At 46.5% G+C, this 24,219-nt stretch overlaps 2 protein-coding genes across 3 annotated transcripts in view; one reads left to right on the forward strand and one right to left on the reverse strand.

Moving 5' to 3' along the window:
• Positions 1-1,980: 1,980 nt before the first annotated feature.
• Positions 1,981-22,950, reverse strand: LOC144669556 (uncharacterized). 2 transcript variants are annotated; one of them, XR_013573685.1, is made up of 5 exons: positions 22,767-22,950; positions 13,778-14,222; positions 12,428-13,035; positions 6,229-7,569; positions 1,981-6,155 (listed from the first exon to the last, which is right to left on the reverse strand). XR_013573685.1 is itself a non-coding variant. In XM_078532045.1 (4 exons), the coding sequence occupies exons 2-4, from the start codon at positions 14,217-14,219 to the stop codon at positions 6,844-6,846; spliced, it is 1,776 nt and encodes a 591-aa protein (XP_078388171.1). In that variant the 5' UTR covers positions 14,220-14,222; positions 22,767-22,950; the 3' UTR covers positions 1,981-6,843. The 2 variants fall into 2 exon arrangements, 1 of the variants encoding a protein (XP_078388171.1); XM_078532045.1 differs by having other exon boundaries at positions 1,981-7,569.
• The window catches only part of LOC144669554 (chondroadherin-like protein), a 79,948-nt gene continuing 59,606 nt past the window's right edge, over positions 3,878-24,219 (forward strand). Inside the window, exons 1-2 of the mRNA XM_078532040.1 lie at positions 3,878-4,013; positions 10,495-10,635. The gene's annotated coding sequence lies outside the window, so the exon portion shown is untranslated. The remainder of the gene's footprint in view (positions 4,014-10,494; positions 10,636-24,219) is intronic.

Here is a 24,219-nt window from a genome sequence, read left to right on the forward strand (position 1 = left end):
AAACCCTCAACCACGCTATGATGGGTCTCAGCACTTCAAGTTTACTGAGGGGGAAAATCATCCACCAGGGTTTTACTCCTGATCACTACGCAGCTAGACCAGGTGAGAGTACAGGAGGATCCATCTTGGATATAAACCTGTAAATGCCTTGGCTCACATGGGCATTTGGATGAGCTGCTGAAACTAACCCTGCAAGAAGTCAAAACTTTGAATCAATGCTGAGACAAAAAGGTTTCTTTAAATGTTTGGGCACCTTAATTTTGTGCTCAATCATTTTTGTCCTGCAGCATTTGGGGAAAGAATTGTGGATGACTTATTGGGCATTTGTAGCATTTGTATTCTGTCACTTGATGGTATTGGAATGTAATAAGCAGAATATGTCAAATGCATTTCTTTCCTTGCCAGCTAGATTCGATGGAATGATTCATTATTGCTTTTTTTCAATTTTATAAGCAACTTATTTTCAGCCTACAGGGATTCTTTAGAGTGGTTTATAATGTGATTTATATTTTGGAAAATATTTCTAATGAAGTTGAGCTATGGCTATATCACAGTTTGCTGTTGTCCGTGTACACTTTCATGCATAGTGCTTGGCAACAGGAACCTTGATTAATTGACTTTTCCCTCCCCTATCTTGGGCACTGAACCAATTTTTACTCTTCTGCCAACACTGGTATGATGGGCCGAATGGTCCCTATGCGGAATGGTATTCAGCTGTAGTACCTTCCCTAGTCAGCCTTTGGAATGGGAGCAAGGTGCCGGAGGGTGGCTGTGGAACCAGATCCCTAAGGAGATTGACATCTTCAGGAGAGGAAAATGGACCAAGTGACTTTTTTTTGAACAGTGGAGCTCCTCCCATTTCCAATCTTACTGCATAGAAAACCTTAATTGGCTTTAGTTCACATCACAGCAATAGGATACTCACACCTGGGTGACTAGTGGGGGCACCGTGCCTGGCAGCCAAAAACCAGAAGCAGTTTGTGAACTCATTGCGAACCAGGTGTAGTTTAGAGCTGGCTGTTGCAGTGAGGATTATGTGGTGCAGTGGGTAGCATCCCTGTCTCTGAGCTTGAAGCTCTGGGTTCAAGTCCCACCCCAGGACTCAATGACCAAGGAAGGTGCATTCATAACATGGCCAAAACAGATTGAGAATCAACCTTCAAATCCTTCTAACACATGCCAATGGCAGGTGGTAAGAGTGGGAGAGATTCCTGGTCAGCTGTGTGATAGAAAGAACATTGGAGCCTCTACCATCACTATCCACAGCTCCAGGCTATGGTGTGAATGTAAAAGTGTATGTTACCACAGCAACTCAAACTCGTTGAGTGAGCTATCACACAGCTTTGCATAGGAGTGCATCTTTCCGTGGGAGTCTAGAGTGTGTGCTTGCATGAATGGAACTACCTCCACCTGGATAGAAAGGACTTTAACTAGTGCCATTTGTATTTCTTCTACATCCCTTAGCTTTTAAAACACGCCTAAATGCGACTTCTTTTTCATCTCTGTCTTGCCAAGCTTGGTGTCCTGCAGGGCCATCCGTCACTTGTTTCTATGTTGTGCTTTCACAGAGCACTGACCCTTCTTCTGCTGTTAACACATTCTGCTATCTTACCTTTATACCACTATCAGCACCTTCTTTAGTCTTTAACACTACCATTAACACTCCCTTTGTCTTCTGTCCATGACATCTTTGTCAATCTTTCCTTAGTTCCCACCTACCCCTGACCTTCTATCCTGTTTTACCTGCTCCACCCCCTCTTAAACAGTATAAAATCCATCACATTTCTACTTCCCTTCAGCTCCGAAGAAGAATAATGTGATCTCGAGACGTTAAACCTGTTAGAGTTTTCCGGCATTTTTTGTATTTACTCCGATTTTGGCATTCCTGCAAAGGCAACTTCGTTCCAATGGAACTTGTTGAAGGATACGCGGAAACGTAGAGAAACAGCAAAACTTGTAAAAGAAAAATGTGAAGAACCGTTATTCATCAACAGCGATATTTATTCGCAATCTGAATACAAGGAAAGAGCAACTCCCCGCAGCGAGGGGATGTGGAACGTATGAAAGGCTCTTGTTGCACGACAAGCTGTTTCGTTTGAAAAAAACGTAAAATATACAGCAACATTTCTGCCTGAAGTCTGCCGCAGAGATGTCCTTGATTAATATTACAGTGGGCTCCTCCTGTTCCCAGGACCAATTTGTCGGGCTGTTTGAGCTAGGTTCATTATTGGCTGCCACATCATCTGCGCATTGCAATGATCACGTGACAAAAGGAATAAAGCTGATTCCTGAGGAGGTTTTGCTTACTTGTGCGAGAAATTAATTCTTTGGATAGGGGGCGTCGCTAGCTCATTGTCCACCCCAGTTATCCTCGAAGGTGGTGATCTGTGCTGAAGGCACTCAGGTTCCTGGTGGGTAGGGCATTGGATGCTTTTCACTAAGTTCCATGAAGGGACGGAGATGCATGTCCACATCAGGATTGTGTGTGCCCTGGAGGTGGTGATATTCTCATGCACCTGCTGCCTTTGTCTTGGGTGGTAGATGTTCTGGATTTGGGAGGGGAACAGTAGCGTAATGGTTATGTTACTGGGCTATAAGCCGGAAGCCGTAAGTTCGAATCCCACCACAGAGATTTGTTAAATTCAGTTAATTAAATAAGTCTGGAATTATAAAGCTATTACCAGTAAAGATGACCGTGTGAATACTGGATTATTGTTAAAAATAAACCCATCTGGTTCATTAATGCCCTTTAGGGAAAGAAATCTGCCACTGGTTTGACCTATATATGACAGCAGGCCCACACAACCTGGTTGACTCTAAAATGACCCAACAAGCCACCCAATTCTAGTCAAGAAGGCAGCTCACCACCATCTTCTCAAGGGCAATTAGGGATGGGCAATAAATGTTGGGCCTAGCCAGTGATGCCCACATCCCCTGAATGATGAAAACTGTCCTCATAGAGGCCTTGGAGAGCTGCTGCAAAGCAGCCGGCAGGTAAGACACACTGCAGGTATAATACCCCAGTGGCAGAGGGAGCGATGTTTATAGCCGTAGATGTGCTGTTGATCGAGTATTTATTAAGACAGCCTGTAAAATGTTTCAGCCACATGGCATCACTCCCTTGAAGACTGAGGTAAAGTCCCATCTTTGGGAACTATAGACCAGGAAGGTTCGACCATGAGTGTTGCAAGCTGGTCACAGCCTGGGTGTTGTAAGGGGGTGCCCTAGAGTTAGGGAAAGCCAAGGTTCTCTCTGTTGCTCTACAATGGCCCCTCGCTGGCTACGTGGCTGACCAGTGATGCCTGGGTGAGGCTTTTTATTTTACGGTTTTCCCTGCACTCACTACTGCAGACTGCTAGGGTTGCCAACTGTGATTAAATGTATTCCTGGAGGTTCCATCACATGACTTTCCCCCAAGCTCCAGCCATTAGTTGGCCAACACATCCATCCTTGTGACGCACGGCCTTCCCAGGGCAATTGGAAAGCAAAAAGACCCATTAACCAATTGGATGTCAGCCAAACAACCTTCCTTCCACCCCTACCCCTCCCCATTTTCAATATTTTTATATCTGGTAAAGAGAAAAGTTCAAAGAAAATGACCGAAAAAACCCATTTTTAATGTCCCGGTGATTGTTCTCCAGGGTTGCACACAGCACTGCCCTGGAGATTGATCTTTGATTCCTGGAGAATCCGGGCCAATCCTGGAGGGTTGGCAACCCTACAGACTGCACATAAATAAAGGCCGAAAGTATTGGAGAGAAGCCAGTGCGTACTGTGAGCCAGTCAGTGCCAGCAGGAGCTAAGGTGGATATAACCAAAAGCAAGTTGAGGGGCCTCTGCATTATTCAGGGGAATCTCTCTTGCAGATTTCTGCTTGGGGCTTCTCTCTCCTGTCTGGGTCACATACCAGCCCCTGGAACATTTAGGAACTTCTTTCTGGTTGTATCTGTAAGTGGTCCCTAAAGGTTCCCTCACTCGCACTGAGGAGTGCTAATTAAAACATTATAAGGTTAGTGTCAGTTTTGTATCCTCTCTAAGCTTTGTCCATTAATTTCAACATGTGGGAACTGTGGTTGATTGCAAACCTAATGTGCTAACTGTACTAGTAATAGTCTAATTAACACTTCCAGCCGGCAGTGTCAGTGCCTGCTATACTACACTGTAAAAGCTACCCGTGTCAATTCTCATTCTAGCCAAGAGGATCCCCAGATCACCAGTCCCTATGGGCTCTGGAGCTGAATGATCCTAATGGAACACAAACTGAGCTTCAGCGAGTAGGTTACCGGTGAAGTACTGCTTGACGGCGCTGTTGATGCCCCTGATTGGATTTGTCCTGAGAGGACATACGCGAGCCATTTTCCACAACGATTGTGTGGTGTTCACTCCGACCAATACCGTCATGGACGGCTGCATCTGTGATAGGTAGATTGGCGAGGGACGAGATCAAATGGGTTAGTCCCTTGTGTTGATTCACCATCCTGTAAACCCAGTCCTGAGACTTGGTCCCTGAGAATGCGGCCAGCTTTGCCAGTGATGTGAACCAATCTTGGTGCCCGATGCAGAGTATATCCTGCACCCTTGCTACTGTCAGTGTCTCCCCCCAAGTGGTGGTCAACATGAAGGAATCCTAATTCGTAAGCTGAGGGAAGATGGAAGACAATGATCAGCAGGAGGTTTCCTTGTCTAAGTTTGTCCTAAAGCCAATGAGACTTGATGGGGGTCCAGAGTCAATATTCCCAGGGCCTGACTTCACACCAGAAGGCCCTCACCTCCAGTGGTCCACCCGCCAATGGGGCAGGGAATACCCAGGGAGCCTACAACGTTAGCGGACGGCTAACCCCAGGACGCTGTTCACTGCGGAGCAGCTTTGGCAGCAGTCCCGGATGTTAGCGAGGGCTTTACAGAGCTGACTGGACTGGCTGTGCCTTTGGTGTGTCTGAATTGAATGCCTTAAGGTCGCAGCAGTGTGTTCAGAATGGTGCTATTCTTGTCCCCCTTTTTCCTTTTTTGCTGAGGTTTGTTACATCAGAGGGTGACTTGCTAGACCCGTTTTCTCAGGAGTTGCATAAAGCATGTCTGATTTCTGTGAACAGGCCTGTGTGTAGCTACAGTGTGTGGCAGGAGAGCCCAGCAGTTTCAGTGTGTAATCTAACATGGTCATTAGCAGCATTAGGAAGAAATTGGCTCTACAATGGGAATACTTTAACTTTATAATGGGAATACTACAATGGGAATACTTTAACTTTATAATGGGAATACTACAATGGGAATACTTTAACTTTATAATGGGAATACTACAATGGGAATACTTTAACTTTATAATGGGAATACTACAATGGGAAATACTGTAACTTTACAATGGGAATACTACAATGGGAAATACTGTAACTTTACAATGGGAATACTACAATGGGAAATACTGTAACTTTACAATGGGAATACTACAATGAGAAATACTGTAACTTTATAATGGGAATACTACAATGAGAAATACTGTAACTTTATAATGGGAATACCACAATGAGAAATACTGTAACTTTATAATGGGAATACTACAATGGGAAATACTGTAACTTTATAATGGGAATACTACAATGGGAATACTGTAACTTTATAATGGGAATACTACAATGAGAAATACTGTAACTTTATAATGGGAATACTACAATGAGAAATACTGTAACTTTATAATGGGAATACTACAATGGGAATACTGTAACTTTACAATGGGAATACTACAATGGGAAATACTGTAACTTTATAATGGGAATACTACAATGGGAATACTGTAACTTTATAATGGGAATACTACAATGAGAAATACTGTAACTTTATAATGGGAATACTACAATGGGAATACTGTAACTTTACAATGGGAATACTACAATGGGAAATACTGTAACTTTATAATGGGAATACTACAATGGGAATACTGTAACTTTATAATGGGAATACTACAATGGGAAATACTGTAACTTTATAATGGGAATACTACAATGAGAATACTGTAACTTTACAATGGGAATACTACAATGGGAATACTGTAACTTTACAATGGGAATACTACAATGGGAATACTGTAACTTTACAATGGGAATACTACAATGGGAATACTGTAACTTTATAATGGGAATACTACAATGGGAATACTGTAACTTTACAATGGGAATACTACAATGGGAAATACTGTAACTTTATAATGGGAATACTACAATGGGAATACTGTACAGTAACATCATTCACGACGACCGGATGCCCCAAAGGCATTTCAGCCAATGACGTGCTTTTGAGTCGTTAGTGACTTAGTTAGAAACACAGTGGCCAATTTGTGCACAGCAAGCTCCCATAAACTGCAATGTGATGACGACAGGATAATTTGGTGTTAATAATGGTTAAGGGATACATATTAGCCAGGAAATTCCAAACATATAGATGTCGGACCGTAAATCTTTTTTCAAGTGCTCGGCACGAAGCTGCAGTAAATTGGATCGAAGGATCTTTGCCATCTTTGTCATCAGAATAACACCGGCAATGACTTCTTTCCCCCTCCAAAGTAATGATTCCCCTGCAGAAAGGATCATTGTGTAAGTAAATTTCTAAATCACTTGAGTAAGATTAAGGATTAAATGATTACTTTTTAGTGATGGCAGACGGTTCCTTTCAAAAGGACATCGGCCTATCAGATCCGGACGAGTTAACCATTGCCTATTTGGAATCATCGATGCCACAAGAGCACCATTTCTTGGAGTTGTTGGTTAGAGGAGTGCATCCAGATGTGGTTCCCTGCCTAGTTCCAGTGGATTCTCAGTCCTGACCTTTGCACGTTGAACCACATGAAGGGATCTACACGCTTCCCTTGTCAACGATGTTTTCATAAGCGCTGTTAATTTGGTCAAAGTCCATCCTGCCTTGGTCAATTTCAAAATGCTCGATATACGTGGACACATCCTCATCATAGTGTCTTTGGAAGCCAGTGCGGCTTGACCTGAGCTTGAAGGCAACGATTGAAGCAATGATAATTAATAGGATCACTATCACAGTGATCCCTGCCCCTAGTGCGTACTGTCCCTTTTTGCCCTCGGACTGTATGAGCTCGGTGTTGCCAGCTCGCCCCAGGGTATGTGCCACTGTGCATTGACCGTCAGAAGGCCCAGTGCATTTAGTGATCATGTTGCTCTGGGGGACGACACAGATTTTGTAAATGGTTCCAGCATTGAGCTCACTCAGCTCCACCTCCCTGACCCCACCAATCATCCGCAGGCTTTGCATCTCTGCATCGGTGCTGTACCAAATCTCGTATTCGTCACCCAGATCTTCTAGAACATTCCAGTTCACCAGCAAGGTGCTTGTGGTGATTTCACTCACAATGACGTCCTTGATCCTTTTGGAGAGACACGGGTCAGGGTTTGTGGGGGTCACATTTTCCAAACTCTTTGCTCTCGTCCTTGCCTGTCTGCCGATCGCATTTGCTGGGGTGGCTTGAGCAGCACTTTGGGGAGTGGAACTGTGGCTCTTGGCAGTCAGAGACGGTGTGGTCGAGACATCAGGAGGACAAGTCAGATATTGCAGCTGAGGAACAGAGCATAGTCATTAAAGGACATACTTACATCGAATTTACACAAAAACAGCCGTTCAGACTAACTGCTCAGTGCTGGTGTTAAGCTTCACACAAGCCTCCTTCCACCCTACTCCATCTAACACTATCTCCTATTCCTTTCCCTTGTCTATACGAACATACATACAAACTTACGAGTCTGCTCTGCCATTTAATAAGATCATGGCTGATCTGATAGTAACCTCAAATCCGCATCCCGCCCGCCTCTATAATCAGGCGTGTGTGTGTGTGTGTGTGTGTGTGTGTGTGTGTGTGTGTGCATGTGCATGTGCATGAAATGTTGACTCTGCCTGATGACCTTGAGCTTATCTAAGTGCCCTGCTATAACTTCTTTAATTGCTTCTAACACTTTCCTTATGACAGGTGTTAAGCTAACTGGCCTGTAGTTTGCTGCTTTTTGTCTCCCTCCCTTTTTGAATAATGGAGTTACATTCGCTATCTCTCAATCTAATGGAACCTTTCCTGAATCTAGGGAGTTTTGGAAAATTAAAACCAACGCATCAACTATCTCACTCGCCACTTCTTTTAAGACCCCAGGATGAAGTCCATCAGGACCTGGGGACTTGTCAGCCTGCAGCTCCAACAATTTACTCAGTACCGCTTCTCTGGCGATTGTAATTTTCCTGAGTTCTTCCCTCTCTTCCATTTCCTGATTTATAACTGCTATCTTCCCTGTAAAGGCATCTATAATCAGAACCAATGCTTGTTAATGCTGTGTTAACTAAATTGTTACTTGCAAGTGATAATGCAATTATAAACTGTACTCCATGTATGCTGATATAGAAGGGTCTGCTCCAGGTAGCCCCCCCCACACCATTGTTGGATGGTGATGAGGGAAGGTGGTTCTGAGGTATCTAAACCAGTGCCTAGGTACTGATCAGTGACACAATTTTAGCATTTCAACTGCAGCTATTTCTTTTTTGGGGGTCGTTCTACTTGTGCTTGGGTTCTTTGGGTTAAGGTAAATAGGTTATGTCTCTATAGGTGGACTGTGTTTACTATATGGGGAAAACTGCAACCTTACTTGTACAGAATTCTCCAGTTTGGATTCTGAAGATTCTTAAAGCTGATAATTAGCTAAACATAACTGATGGCTGTTGATCAATAAACACAACTGACAAACTTGAGGGGAGACGATGGTGCAGTGGTAATGTCACTGGGCTAGTAACCTAGTGGTTCAGGCTAATGCTCTATACATGACTTCAAATCCCACCATGGCAGCTGGTGGAACTTAAATTCAATTAATAAATCCAGAATTAGAAGTTGGTTTCAGTAATGGTGACCATGAAACATCATTGATTGTTGTAAAAACCCATCTGGTTCACTAATGTCCTTTAGAGAAGGAAATCTGCTGTCCTTACCTGGTCTGGCCTACATGTGATTCCAAACCCACAGCAATTGCCCTCTGAAATGGCCCAGCAAGCTACTCAGTTCAAGGGTAATTAGGGATGGGCAACAAATGCTGGCCTTACCAGTGACACCTACATCACATGGAATAAAGTAGACTCTGTTTGTTGCTGTAAATAAGAATATAAAGAAGATATGTATCTCTGAAGGCTGTGCCTTCAGCTGTCTGGGCCCCAAGCCCTGAATTCCCTCCCTAAATCTCTCCCCCTATCCTCTCTCAAGAATTGTTTTTGTTGCCAGTCTTAGTATCTCTTTCTGTGTCTTAGTGTTAAATTCTGTTTGCTAAACACTTCTGTGAAGCACCTTGGGATGTTTCACAATGTTAAAGTTGTTCGATAAGTTTAAAACAGGTGGCTGTTTGTTACTGAGCCAAGCAGGAAACTACCAGGATCAATGCTGAGCTGAGCCTGGGTTATGTTGCCTCAGCCAGGCCAGTAGAAAGGGCCTTATCGACAGCTGGGCTAGAAAGGAGAGAGAAAATATTTTGGTTCCAATCTTCCATTCAGTGCACCTTGTCAGAAAAACTATGGGTATGGACATCAAGTAAGAACAGGATCGTAGCTCACTCACTGTCTCTCACACACACACAAACAGACAGACAGACACACACACACACACACACCCCCACGCACACCCATCCAAACACCGGCACACAGACACACACACGCAAGCGCACACACAAACGCACATACGCACAAACAAACACAAAGGCACACAAATGCACACACACAGACAGACAAACACACACTCATGCACACACACACACATACACCCATGCACACACATATACACACACACACACACACAGAGGCACACGCATACACACACATACACACACGTGCACACATGCAAACACACACACGCACACATGCACACACACACAAACAGATAGACATACACTCACACATGCACACACACAAACACACACACACACTCACTCACACACATATACACACAAGCACACACTCATTTACACACATAGGCTCATACACACAAACACACTCCTACACACAAACTCAGGCACACACATACACACACATGCACATACACTCATGCACGTGCCCATACACACACATGCACTTACACAAACACACGTGCACACACATACACATACAAGTGCACACACAGTCATACACACACACATACACTCACATACACACACACACATTCACACAGACGCACATACAGACACACGCGCACACATACACAATCATACACACATGCACACATGCTCATACACACTCATACACACACACTCACACACACACACCCATGCACACACACACACCCACACGCTGACGCAAACACACACACACTCACACATAGTGGCTGCTTGGATAGAGGTAGTGAGGCCTGGTAGTGCCTTGAAAGCATGGGGGTCACTTGCCTCTTCAATGTGCATGATAAGCTGATGACGTTGATCACCCTCTCTTTGCGCAGCCATCCTAATTTCCATTTCCATTGATTTCGAGCCAGACAGACTCTACAATGAACGGACAATCAAATGCCACAGGGTGGAAACTTCGTGTGCTTCTTGTGGGAAGGAGTTCCATATTCCCACCATCCTCTGTGTGAAGAATGGTTCCGAACTTCTCTCTGGTTCTGATTTTAAGGTAATGTCTCCTTGTCCTAGACGTCCCCCACCAGCTGAAAATGTTTCTTTCTCTCCACCTGATCATTTGCTTTCAAAGCCCCCAGAATTTCTATCAAGCCATCCCTTAAACCGTCTATGTTCCAGGGAATGCAAACTTAGCTTTACGAAACACAGCCAAACAGGTTGAATACCTACTAATCCTTCCAACACCCGCCAGTGGCAGGCGGTAAGAGTGGGAGAGATTCCTGGTCGGCCATGGGATGGAAAGAACGTTGGAGCCTCTACCATCACTATCCATAGCTCCAGACTACAACATGCGTCTAAAGTGCAGGTTGCCACAGCAACTGGGACCCCCTGAGTGACCTGTAACACACCATCACCTTTACAAAGCCATGTTCCCTCTCTTATAATCGGTTCAAATTTCTCTAAGAGCTCAGTCACTCCGTCTGTGACTATAGATTCCAATTAACTTCCCGACAGATGTTAGACGAACAGGTCTATAATTTCTGGCTCTCTTTCTCTCACCTTTCAGGAATAATGGGGTTAACGTTTGCAAGTTTCCAATGATCCACAGACTTTCCCCTATTAAATTATGTTCCATCGAAACCAAGACCCTCCCCACCAAAAAGATCAACTAGGTTGTTAAAAACATGGCCCACCCTTCACAAATCAACCTGGAGGATGCGCTGGTGACTGGAGTGTGGGGTAGGATGATTCAAGGTGGGGAATTCATGTGGGTAAGCCTCCAGGAATACACCCAAGCAGAGTTGGCAACCCAATTCCACCCGCCCTCGGGAAAGGAGAGGAAGAAGACTTTTCGGGGGAGGAGGGGGCGGGGTTTATAACTAGGTCAGGTGACCCGCGGTACATTAAGGGCAAGATCAACAATCCCAAGATCAGCTATTTTCTCATCGTGCCAAAATGAGCAGTGCTAACAGGAGCTGGAACAGGGAAAACAGAGGCTTGGTCAGAGGCTGCTCAGAAACACTTTAATGATGTCTTCAAAGCATCCCTGAAGAGGTCAAACACACTGGCCAACTCACGGGAGTCCCTGGCTTGTGACCGGCCAAAATGGAGAAGGTTCACTCCCAAGCACATCGAGAGGCTTCGTCAGGAATGTGCCAGAGGTGAAGTCGAGGCACCGGAGGGAGCGCACAAACTTCCAAACAGCCCATCTAGCCAACCCTTCATGCACCGCAGTCTGCAGATCGTGCATTGGAATTCTCATCCACCTCAGAACCCATCGAACCGGGGTGGAAGCAAGTCATCCTCCATCCCGAGGGACTGCTGATGAAGATATCACCACATCACCCTGGCCCAGGGCTCTACCTTCATAAAATCCTGGCCCCTGATCACCTGTCTCAACGCTGACACTCTTGCCTCTAAGTTAGAAGATCGTGGGCTGCAGAAACTTGAGCACAAAATCCAGGTTGACACATCCAGTGCAGTACCGAGGGAGTGCTGCCCTGTCAGAAACACTGTCTTTTCAGTGAGATCCTAAACAAAGGTTGTATCTGCCCTCTGAGGGTCTGAAAGGTCCCACTGCAACTATTTGGAAGAAGAGCAGAGACATTCTCCCTGATTATCCGAGGCACAATTTATCTGTCAATCGACATCATTAAAAACCGATTAGCTCACCATTATCAATTTGCCATTTGTGGGACCCCATTGTGTATAAGTTGGCTGCCATTTTTTTTTCCTACTCTACACCACTTCAAAAAGTACTTCATTGGCTGTAAAACTCTTTGGGACATCCTGAGGTGGTGACGGGCGCTACATGAATGAAAGTTCTCTGGTTTTGTTTTTTTTACCTGCACTTTGACCAGAGGTTTCCCCCTATGGGCACTGGGGGAACTGCACCTGACCTCATCCTGGTCCGTTGCAGCCTGCTTCAGAAGCCAGGCTCGGAGCCAGATCAGGCCACAGTCACACCTCCAGGCGTTCCCGCTCAATCCAAACTGCTGGACGTACTGGAAGGCGTCGCCGAAGCTGAGGGTCGCCAACCGGTTGCTCCTCATGCTCAGGATCTTCAGTGCCCGGAACCTGGAAAAGGCCTGCGAGGGGGCCTCCTCCAGAAAGGTGTTGTCCAGATAGACTTCCTGAAGGTCCCTTAACTTTTGGCCAAAGGTGTCTGAGCTCAGCCTGGGAATGGTGTTGTTGCTTAGCTGCAGGATGTTGAGTCTCCTCAAGGAACGTATGGCGTTGGTTGGCACGGCTGTCAGCTGGTTGCCGTCGAGGTAAAGCTTCCTCAGGGCCTTGTTGCCACTAAAGGCCTTTGGGGCGATGACTGTGATGTGGTTATTGCTGAGGAATAGCCAGCGCAGGGCGGAAAGGTTCCGGAAAGTCCGGTCCAGGAGCGTAGTGAGGCAGTTGTTGCGGAGGTCGAGAACGTTCAATTTTCCCAAGGAGGAGAAAACACCTGGTGAGGGAGGGAAAGGGATGTGGAGTTATTCAAAAAAAATAGTTGTTTGTTGTTAGAAACGCTTGAACTGCGACAGACAGAAGTAGGCCCACCCTATTAAGGTGGTGCATTACTGAGTCGCTCAGAGCCACGGGTGCTAGCTTAGATTTTTAAAAATTCATTCATGAGGTGTGGGTGTCGCTGGCTGGGCTAGCTTTCATTGCCCGTCCCTAATTGCCCTTGAGAAGGTGGTGGTGAGCCGCCTTCTTGAACCGCTGCAGTCCATGTGGTGTAGGTACACCCACAGTGCTGTTAGGGAGGGAGCTCCAGGATTCTGACCCAGCGACAGTGAAGGAACGGCCGATATATTTCCAATTCAGGATGGTGAGTGGCTTGGAGGGGAACTTCCAGGTGGTGGTGTCCCCGTGTGTCTGCTGCCCTTGTCCTTCTAGGTGGCAGAGGTCGCGGGTTTGGAAGGTGCTGTTGAAGGAGCCTTGGTGAGTTGCTGCAGTGCATCTTGTAGACGGTACACACTGCTGCCACTGTGCGTCAGTCGTGGAGGGAGTGAATGTTTAAGGCGGTGGCTAGGATGACAAGCAAATCTTTGACTGCCACTACTACTGTGGAGCATCTTGGGGACGCTTTATTACATTAAAGGCGCTATATAAACGTGTGTTGTTGTACGCCCAGGCAGTAAGCTATTCCTTCCAACCTTGCTAATGAAAGTTGAAACGAGGATGGGTAAAAGAACCCTGACTACCTGGTATTAAGTTGGCAATGAGGTTGTTTTCCAGGTGCAGGAATGTCACAGTGGTTACGTTCTCAAAAACTCCAACCTCCAGCGCCTCGATGCTGTTGTTGTTAAGATGGAGGAACTGCAGTTGGCTGAGTCCGCTGAAGGCCCCTGGCTTGACCTGCTGAATGTTATTGCCGCTCAGGTGGAGGGTAGTCAAAGCGGACAGGTTGAGGAAGGCATCCGCTGAGATCACTGGCAGGTGACCGGAGCTGAGCTGCAGCTGTGTGGTGAGGCTGGGCAGCTCGGTGGGAAAGTCACTGATGTTGGCACAGCTGATGTGGTGGTAGGACTGGCAGGAGCAGCCGTCTGGGCACTGGATGTCCACTGAAAGGGCAACGGGGTCCACTGCCAGAGTAAAACACTGCATCAGTGCAACTGAGCACAGGAGGATCCCAAAGAGCGCCATGTTCTGTGTAAACAAGAGGAGAAATAGTTGAGCAATGTTGATCACATATTCGGATACAGCAGTTACTTCACAAGCAGCAAAGACCCACCACTGTGAAAGGTGACTCTATACAGGTCGACATTTTCCTGGTTGGGACCTGTAAAGAAATCCTCCAGTTTTTCAACGCACCCAATTCTATCCTGTACACAAGGACTCTACATTCGTCCACTTCTGGCCTCCTGTGGAATGTCCACTTCTTTCACTTGACCGCTGGCAGCCATCTCTTCAGCTGCCTAAACCCTAAACTCGCTGATCCTTCCTGCATCTCTCCTCCTTTAAGATGCTCCTGATAACCGACCTCTGACCAAATGTATGAACAGCTCTCCTAATGCCTCCTTTATATGACTCGGTGTCAGTCCTTGTTTGATGACACCGATCTGTAGCTCCTTGGGAGGTTTTAAGCACTATATAAATAGAAGTTGTTGTTGTTATTTGAGGTATTTCAAAACTCTGTTCCCCTATCACCCCTACATTGGTTCCCAGTCAAGCAATGCCTTGATTTTAAAAATCTTATCTTTGTTTTCAAATCTGTCCATTGGGGGGCTTCACCCCCTCCCTATCTGTGTAACCTCCTCCAACCCCACAGCTCTCCGAGATATCTACTCTCTTCTAATTCTGCCTCTTGAACATAACCGATTATAATCGCTCCACCATTAGCAGCCGTGCCTTCAACTCCCTGGGCCCCGAGCTCTGGGACTCCCTCCCTCCGCCTCTCTACCTCACTTTCTCCTTGAAGACGCTCCTCGAAACCGAGGTTTTGGTATTGGTCGCCTGACCTAACATCTCCTTATGTGGCTCGGTGTCAGACTTTTGTTTTACAATGCTCCTGTGTAGGACCTTGGCACATTTAGGACATTTTATTATGTTAAAGGCGCTATATAAACATAAGTTGTTGTTGGGCACAAATCCAGAACTGCAATGCGAGTCCATCAACAGCTCAGTGTGTACATGCAGTGTCTGGAAGTGGATCTGTACAACAGAAAGAGCCGCTGGTTTGATTCCCAGTCTGCTCTGGGGCAGCAGTGGACTCACTGCAGTCAGCCTCAGGACTCTAAGGTTAGCTGGACAATAGCAACCTGGTTCCTTTTTGCGATTGAATGATGTGTGCTGGGAGTGGATATCAGGTGAGGACAGGGTAGGGATGGGCTCAGGCAACCTCCACAAGTCAGATACCTTACTGACTCTCGCCATCTAGGCTATACCCAAGTGACCAACAGTCTGGATCCGAGATCTATGAAACTGTGCTGTGGTGTGGAGTTAAGAGAGAAGTGGGAGGGCAGGATAAAGCATTCCTGTAAAACTTCAGCGAAAGATCTCACTTGAGTTAGCACATTTTTTATTCTTTCATGGGATGTGAGTGTGGCTGGAAAAACCAGCATTTATTGCCCATCCCTAATTACCCTTGAGAAGGTGGTGGTGAGCTGCCTTCTTGAACCGCTGCAGTCCATGTGGTGTAGGTACACCCACAGTGCTGTTAGGGAGGGAGTTCCAGGATTTTGGCCCAGCAACAGTGAAGGAACAGCTGATATATTTCCAAGTCAGGATGGTGAGTGGCTTGGAGGGGAACTTCCAGGTGGTGGTGTTCCCATGTGTCTGCTGCCCTTGTCCTTCTACTTGGTAGTGGTTGTGGGTTTGGAAGGTGCTGTCGAAGGAGCCTTGGTGAGTTGTTGCAGTGCATCTTGTAGATGGTACACACTGCTGCTACTGTGCTTTGGTGATGGAGAGAGTGAATGTTCAAGGTGGTAGATGAGGCACCAATCAAGTGGGCTGCTTTGTCCTGGATGGTGTTGAGCCTCTTGAGTGTTGTTGGAGTTGCACTCATCCAGGCAAGTGGAGAGTATTCCATCACACTCCTGACTTGTGCCTTGTAGATGGTGAACTTTGGGGAGTCAGGAGGTGAGTTACTCATCTCACAATTCCCAGCCTCTGACCTGCTCTTGTAGCCACAGTATTTATATGGCTGGTCCAGTTCGGTTTCTGGGCAATGGTAACCCCCAGGATGTTGATAGTGGGGGATTCAGCGATGGTAATGCCATTGAATATCAAGGTGAGATGGTTAGATTCTCTCTTGTTGGTAGATGGTCATTGCCTGGCACTTGTGTGGCACGAATGTTTCCATACAATAAGAGTTAGAAAATTTTGTATTTTTATTTTGCTCTTGCACCTTAGAATCACAGAAAACTACAGCACAGAAGGAAGCCATTCAGCCCATCACGTCTGTGCTGGCTCTTTGTGAGAGCAGTCATGTTTAGTGCTGTACTCCTTTTAAAATTATTTGAGTAATCAGCTTCCAGCACCTTTCAGGTCGAGTATTCCAGATCCCAACAACTCGTCAACTGAAACCATTTCTCCCCATCTTCCCTCTAGGTTTTGCCAGTGATTTTGAATCTTATTTTGAATCTTGACTGCTCGGTTCCAGAAGGCAGCTCACCACCACCTTCTCAAGGGCAATTAGGGATGGGCAATAAATGCTGGCCCAGCCAGCGATGCCTGCATCCCATGAATGAATAAGAAAAAATTAGTAGCTCACTCACCAAAGTGAGTAGTTTATCTCCATCAGGTGTACAATGAAGAAAACCAAAGTTCCAGATTAAAATTCCACGGAGAGAAGTACCAGGAAAAGAATAGAAACATGGACTGTTCTATATTCAATGTTACATTCAATACAGGCTCAATGACAAATTCTATTCCACCTAAGGAACCATATCGGCGGAAGACTGTTTGCACTTCCAGGAACTTGAACACATAATTTAGGCTAACATTCCTGTGCAGCACTGACGGACTGCTGCACTCCCTGAGGTGCCGTTTTTCAGATGGAACATTAAACTGAGCTCCCGTCCGCCCTCTCAGCAAAAGATCCCGTGGCATTATTTTGAAAAGGAGAAGTGAGGTCATCCCTGCTCTCCCAGCCAATATTTATCCCTCAACCAATATTGCAAAAGCAGAACATCATTATCGATTGCTCCTTGTGGGAGCTTGCTGTGCACAAGGTGGGTCTCAAGTTTCCTACCTTACAAAAGTGACCACACTTCAAAAAGTTGCTGTAAAGGGCTTTGGGGTGTCCTGAGGTGATAAGATGCTGTAAAAATACAAACTCCTTCCTTCCTTATTGATTTCGGAGCGGACAGTTCAGTTTCTGGAAATCTCTAAAGTGTCTATCAGAAACTAAATAAACATGAAATTTCAGGATGGAAGGAAACGTTTGTTATTCAGAAGTAGAGGCATTTGTTAATAAATGAATTTTCATCTCCAGCGTGAAGTCAAAATCCCAACCGTTGCCCTGTTGGATCTGGATCGGTAAGTGATGGAGACTCTACTGCAAACAGCAGCGTGTTAACTCAAACTTGTTTCCCAGCTCGCAAAACGAGCAAATTGGTATCTTGAGCTCCAAAGTGTTAGGAAATTGATGACGTAAATGGTCTGAGAGGAGCTGACAACTGGACAATCCCAGATAGGATTCCCTTATCAGAGACGCACAATGTGCCTCTTGTTTTCCTGCTGGCTTCTTTCCTCACTTTAACACTGTTCTTTATTGGCAAATCCTGCTGATGAACTCAACAGGAAGTTAATCAGTATCATAAGGATCAAACATTAATGCTGTTAACATGCAATGAATGAGAATACGCAGCTGCTGAATCCTTTGATGGCCCAGTGAATCATCTCGACCTGGAGCTTCAGTTCCCAAGACCAGTCCAAGATCAAATCACATCCCTAACACAAGGGGAAAGAAAGACTTGCATTTATATAGCACCCTTCATGACCACCAGACGTCTCAAAGCATTTTATAGCCAATGAAGTTTTTTTGAAGTGTAGTCACTGCTGTAGGAAACACAGCAGCTAATTTGCGCACAGCAAGCTCCCAGAGACAGCAATCTGATCATGACCTGATATTCTGTCTTCGTGATGTCAATGACGGGATAAATATCGTCCAAGACACTGGGCAGACCTCCCCTGCTCTTCTTCAAAACAGCTCCAGTGGTGTCTTTTACAGCCACCTGAGAGGGCAGACGGGGTCTCGGTTTAATGTCTCATACAAAAGGCAGCATCTCTGACAGTCCAGCACCCCTGCCTCAGCCCAGCTGTTCCTGAAACTCTCCTACATGCTTCTGTTACCTCCAGACTAGATTCAAACACTGGCCTGGTCAGCGATCCACAAACTTGAGCTCATCCAAACCTCTGCTTTCCATGTCCTGATTCACAGTCAGTACCATCCATCGCTATGCTCACTGAGCTACATTGGCTCCCCTCGCCATTGTCCATCAATGCCTCAATTTTAAAATTGTCATTGTTGTATTCAGATTCCTTCATTGCCTGGCCCCTCCCTCTCTTTACCTTCATCCAGCCCCACAACCCTCTGAGATCTCATTACTACGTCAATTCTGAACTCTTATGCATCCCCAATTTCCATGGCTCCATCATCAGCGGCCATGCCTTCAGGCATCTGAAAGAAACATTCGCCCAGTAATCTTCGTGCCACACAAGTGCTAGGCAATGACCATCTCCAACAAGAGAGAATCTAACCATCTCCCCTTAACATTCAATGGCATTAGCATCGCTGAATCCCCCACTATCAATATCATTGAGGTTACCATTAGCCAGAAACTGAACTGGACCAGTCATATAAATACTGTGGCTATAAGAGCAGGTCAGAGGCTGGAAATTCTGCGGTGAGTAACTCACCTCCTGACTCCCCCAGGCCTGTCCACCATCTACAAGTCAGGAGTGTGATGGAATACTCCCCATTTGCCTGGATGAGTGCAGCTCCAACAACACTCAAGAAGCTCGACACCATCCAAGACAAAGCAGCTCGCTTGATCGGCACTCCATCCACCACCTTAAACATTCACACCCTCCACCACCGAAGCACAGTGGCAGCAGTGTGTACCATCTACAAGATGCACTGCAGGAATTCACCAAGGCTCCTTCAACAGCACCTTCCAAGCCCACCTAGAAGGACAAGGGCAGCAGACACATGGGAACACCACCACCTGAAAGTTCCCTCCAAGCCTCTCACCATCCTGACTTGGAAATATATCATTGTTCCTTCACTGTCGCTGGGTCAAAATCCTGGAACTCCCTCCCTAACAGCACTGTGGGTGTACCTACACCACATGGACTGCAGTGGTTCAAGGAGGCATCTCACCACCACCTTCTCAAGGGCAACTAGGGATGGGCAACAACGCCCACATTCCAAATAAGAATGTAAAGAGAAAGGATTTTTACTTATATAGTGACTTTCACCTCAGGCCATAGCAAGTACTTTACTCCCAATGAAATACAGTCAGCAGTGTAATGTTTCCCCTAGACACAATTCCTCAGCTTATTGACATGAGGCAGAGCAGCAGATGAGTTGAGGATTGTCCTTGGTCCTTCATTCCAGGGATCTTTTTGACAACTTGTTCTTGGGATGTGTGCAACCTTGGGAAAGCTACATTTATTGCCTGTCACTGGTTGTCTGTGGCAGCTTGCCTAATCCTGCATTCTATGGAGTGCCCCATTGTGGGAAAATGTTTACTGTTGGCAGCATGGTGTTTGGCTGCGAAGCCTTCCATGGCCACATAGCCTGTGGGCAATCACAATCCAGTCTGGCACTCGAAAGCCTCACCATTTGGGCAGGGTACTAGGGTGTTGTTGGTACCAGTTGTACAGCATCCTGCCACACTCAGCACTTCCAGAGGAGGAGAGTAGGGGGAGATGGGAACATACAGAGCACTGGATCTCCTCTGTCTTCTAGAACCTACTATACCACACAATCTGACTTCTAGATGTTTTTTCACCTTGTGTGAGGTACCTGGCAAAGGCCCTTCTGTTCCTTTTGTTTTCCTTCTAGATTTTCCACTTTCTTTCTCCACGAGAGGCGTTAACACTGAGTGGGGTACAGGCCTGGGGTCGGGATACGGAAGAGAGATGGTGTTCAAGCTCGGGGTAGAGACACGGAATGGGGTATGGTGTGTGTGGTGTTCGGGTTCGCTGTGGGGATATGGGAATGAGGTGGGGTTCAGGTTTGGGGTGGGGGTTATGGTGAGGTGGGTGGGGAGGGATGGGGGTACGGTGCCTGATTGGGGGTTCAGGCTGTGGCACTGTCTTTATTAGTGTTGGCTGGAACCATGGGGACCTGAACAGGAAACCTCCAGCCGCTCCTTGAAGGAGGCAGCGGGTTGCTAGGCTGGTTTGGTGGGGCCTAACCACAGCTACCTTCTCACCCACATTGTTCGTGCCATTAGCAGCCAAATGCCTTTAGATAACCTCATCCCTTTAAATTAACCCATGATCCCGAGTTTAGATGCGATCTTCCTCCTCTGAAAAATCACCCAACAACTGGGTCAATTTGCGGAGGGGAGGCGGGCCCCACCACACTTGCAATAACCTTGCAATTCAGTCAGAGTCAACACCGTAAATGTTCGGGAGGGTGCGAATTAAGACGTTGCCCAATTAGAAAATCCCAAGCATGCTTCCATGGAAACGGAACAGCTCTTAGGAGCTTGACCATTCCTCGGAGGCTCGAGACTTTTTTGTGCCCTCTTGACAGGCCTGAGATGAGCCCCAGCCTCGAGAGCAAAAATAAATCCGGCGCCCTAACTGGCTGCAGCAAGGCCAGGGTTCGGTGCTAGCTGTGAGCCAGGGGAAGGGCAAGGCTCTGGGACAAAATGGACCTCCTGCACCAGCCAGCTCCAAAGCAGAAACACTGACATACAAAAGAAAACAACCGAGGTGGTCTGAGCTGTCACCTCTGATAAGGCCGACTTCTTGCAGACCCTCATGTAATCCCTGAGAACTGAGGGGAAATAACCATTTCCAAGTCAGACAGACACACACACAGATATTTAAACACACGGATAAACAGAGAGGGAGACTCAGTGATGCACATACGAATGTTTAGCCATAGAGCGATATGCAGAGAAATTTGTAAAGATGCGTAAACCACCCCTCACACTCCCTCACTCGCATGCAATGATAACTTGTGCCTTTAAAATAACACATTGTAAAACAAAGATAAAAACAAAAAACTGCGGATGCTGGAAATCCAAAGCAAAAAATAAAAAGTACCTGGAAAAATCAGCAGGTCTGGCAGCATCGGCGGAGAAGAGCACAGTTGACGTTTCGAGTCCTCATGAGGTACTCTTCTCCGCAGATGCTGCCAGACCTGCTGAGTTTTTCCAGGTACTTTTTATTTTTTGCATTGTAAAACAAAATTTGACACAGAGCGACATAAGGCGCAATCAGGACAGGCAGCCAAAAGCTTGGTCAAAGAGGTTGGTTTTCAGGAGCATCTTAAAGGAGGGGAGAGCGGGGCCGGTTTAGGAGGGAATTCGAGAACGTAGGGCCCAGGCAGCTGAAGGCACGGCTGCCAGTGGTGGAGCGAGTAGGAGAATTAACCAAGGTAACTTTCACATGCGCACCTCAGCCCAGCTGTATTTTCCACGAACAGGATGCTACTGTCAGTCAAAAATGACATTCTGTCTATCATACAATTGAGCAGCATGGTGTTTGAATTTCAGTGCAGGTGCGATGCCAAGGCATAGACCAAATGTCCTAACAATTGGCTGATCGAATCAAACAGCATATCCCTTCAGTTGTTTGTAGTAGGCAGAGTAAAGATCCTATTCATTCAGCCTGCACTTGCAAAACCCAAAGCAAAACGTTTACTGTTAGATGTGATGTGATTGGACAGCACTTGCCGAACAATCCTGAGTGCGCTCATTTACACTTGTTAGAAGCGACATATATTCATACACAGGGACCCATTCTCTGTAAACAAAAGGAATATGTTCAAGCCTTGCACCTTTTTTTTGAGTTACGCAGGAACTTGGGAAGCCTATGTTCCCTGTCGCATTCTCCATGGCAACACTTCAGCCAATGAGAGTTAGCTTGCCAACCCAATCAGCACCCTTTTCTCCTGTAGTATAAATTGTTGTGGTTGTTTGAAATTTGGAATTCTTGTGTTTATCCCAATAAGTGTGAAACTAAAAAGCTTCAGCACATGTTTCTCTGTTCAGAAAAATTCATCTTCTATATTACCAAGCGATTTCCCATTTGGTATCCATTTTTCTTATGCTGACCCTCCCTCAATTGTACATTCCAAAAGAGCTTAAAAACCTCTTCAAAAATACTTAATCTCAAATCTGTCCCTTTTATCTTGAACAGCCAGTGTTTTTCCAAAAAAGCAACATTAGATAGTCCACATCTGTCTCATCTGAAAGAAGGCACCTCTGACAGTGCAGCCCTCCTTCAGTACTGCATCAGAGTATCGGCCTGGACTTTGCTCTCAACTGCCTGGAGTGGGATTTGACCCCACCCCCCCACCCCCCCCACCATTGTTAAGTCAGAAGCTAAGAGTGCTGCCCACTTACGCCTCAGCTGAGAGGGCAAGGGTAAGGTCAGAGATTGAGGGACACTCCAGTTTCCCTTCACAAAGCAGGCTGAACCATTGCTGCTGTCGAACCCTCGGCTGCCACAATAAAAGTAAACAGAAAGAAAGCAGCAATGAAATAAGTTATTTATACTCACCACCGAGGAGGGAGAGCAAGTGAGAGAGCCCACGGCCGGGCTCACGTCGTTGGGGGATAAAACTGCTGAGTGTTGCCGGTGCTGCGAGGGAGGTTATTTGGTGGCTTCGCTGAGCCTGAGTGTCGGCTGGCAGAGCGGGCTTCTGTGGTCAGTGGACGGTCCATCAAACTGTGGGGCAGGTCTCTGTGCAGCTCCGCTCGTGCGTGGACAGGAAGCTGGGGGTGGAAGCTGACAATTTCCTGTCATTGTCTGAGAGGCTGGGAGAGGAGCGAGGAAAATAATAATAGATCCTGTTCCTGTCAAGTACAGCAGGGTGGTGAAAACAGAGCAACGCAGTAAAGGGGCAGCAGTCAGGAGCAAGGAAGTGTCCCCAGCTGGAAAATGGGTTTCCCTCTCTCCCAATCCCTCTCGCCCCTAAAAGTGCTGAGACTTTGCCGCTCGGGCCTCTGTTGAGCGACCAGCTTTGTTTAAACCCGGACAATGAGGGTGAACAGCTGATTTAATTCTTAGGAGTAGGGTTGCCAACAACGCCATAGAGATATTTACAGCACAGGAGGCCATTCGGCCAATAAGGCCCATGCCAGCCCCCCTCCCCCCCCCCCCCCAACCACCCCACAGAGCAATCCCATCAGTCCCACTCCCCCCGCTCAATCTCAGGAGCCCTGCAACTTTAATTCCCTCAAGTGCCCATCCAATTTCCTTCTGAAATATCGATTGTTTCCACTTCCCCCACCCCCATGGGCAGAGACTTCCAGATCATTACCACTCGCTGCGGAAAAGCAGTTCACTCTTGCATTCACCCTGCATCCCTTGCCCAAAATCTTAAATCTGTGTCTCCTAGTCCTTGTACCATCGGCTGAAGGGAGCAGCTTTTACTAGTCGACCTTAGGTGAACCTGTCACCATCTTGTACACCTCTAAAAATCTCCCCTCAATCTCCTTCACTCCGAGGAGAACAATCCCAGCTTCTCCAGCTTAAACTTGCAGCTAAAAGTCCCCCATCCCTGGAACCATTCTGGTAAATCTGCTCCACACCCTCTCAAGAACCCTCACATACTTCCTAAAGTGCAGTGACCAGAACTGTGACCTAACCAGAGCCTTATAAACTTGGCTGTATTCCTGGGGGCATCACATGACCTCTAGCTCCCCCCCCCCACACTCCCACCACCGGTCGTCCAACCTTCTCCCAGCGAATTGGAAAGCAGACAATCTCCTTGTCGCCTTATTCTTGACTGACTGAATATATATTTTTAACTAGTAATACCGCTCGGAGTTTTCTCCTGGGAGACTTGCAGCAGTTTCCTGGAGATTGGAACCCTGGAGACTTCAAAGAATTCCTGGAAGGTTGGCAACTCTAGTTGGGGCAGTGGGGGAGGGTTGGGGGTACGTGCCATATAAAGGGTTAATTCTATCTGTTTAACACACTAATCTCGCCTGTGGACAGGAACTTAACT

The sequence above is a fragment of the Cetorhinus maximus genome, chromosome 29 (genome assembly GCF_964194155.1).
Source record: "Cetorhinus maximus chromosome 29, sCetMax3.hap1.1, whole genome shotgun sequence".
NCBI classification, from domain to species: Eukaryota; Metazoa; Chordata; class Chondrichthyes; order Lamniformes; family Cetorhinidae; genus Cetorhinus; species Cetorhinus maximus.

Excerpts from the sequence above, each read along its gene's own strand:
- LOC144669556 (XM_078532045.1), bottom strand. The coding sequence starts at position 14,219 with ATGGCGCTCTTTGGGATCCTCCTGTGCTCAGTTGCACTGATGCAGTGT. Across the intron at positions 13,036-13,777 it reads CATTGCCAACTTAATACCAG|GTGTTTTCTCCTCCTTGGGA; the intron begins GTAGTCAGGGTT and ends CTCCCTCACCAG. Across the intron at positions 7,570-12,427 it reads AACCTCTGGTCAAAGTGCAG|CTGCAATATCTGACTTGTCC; the intron begins GTAAAAAAAACA and ends TCTGTTCCTCAG.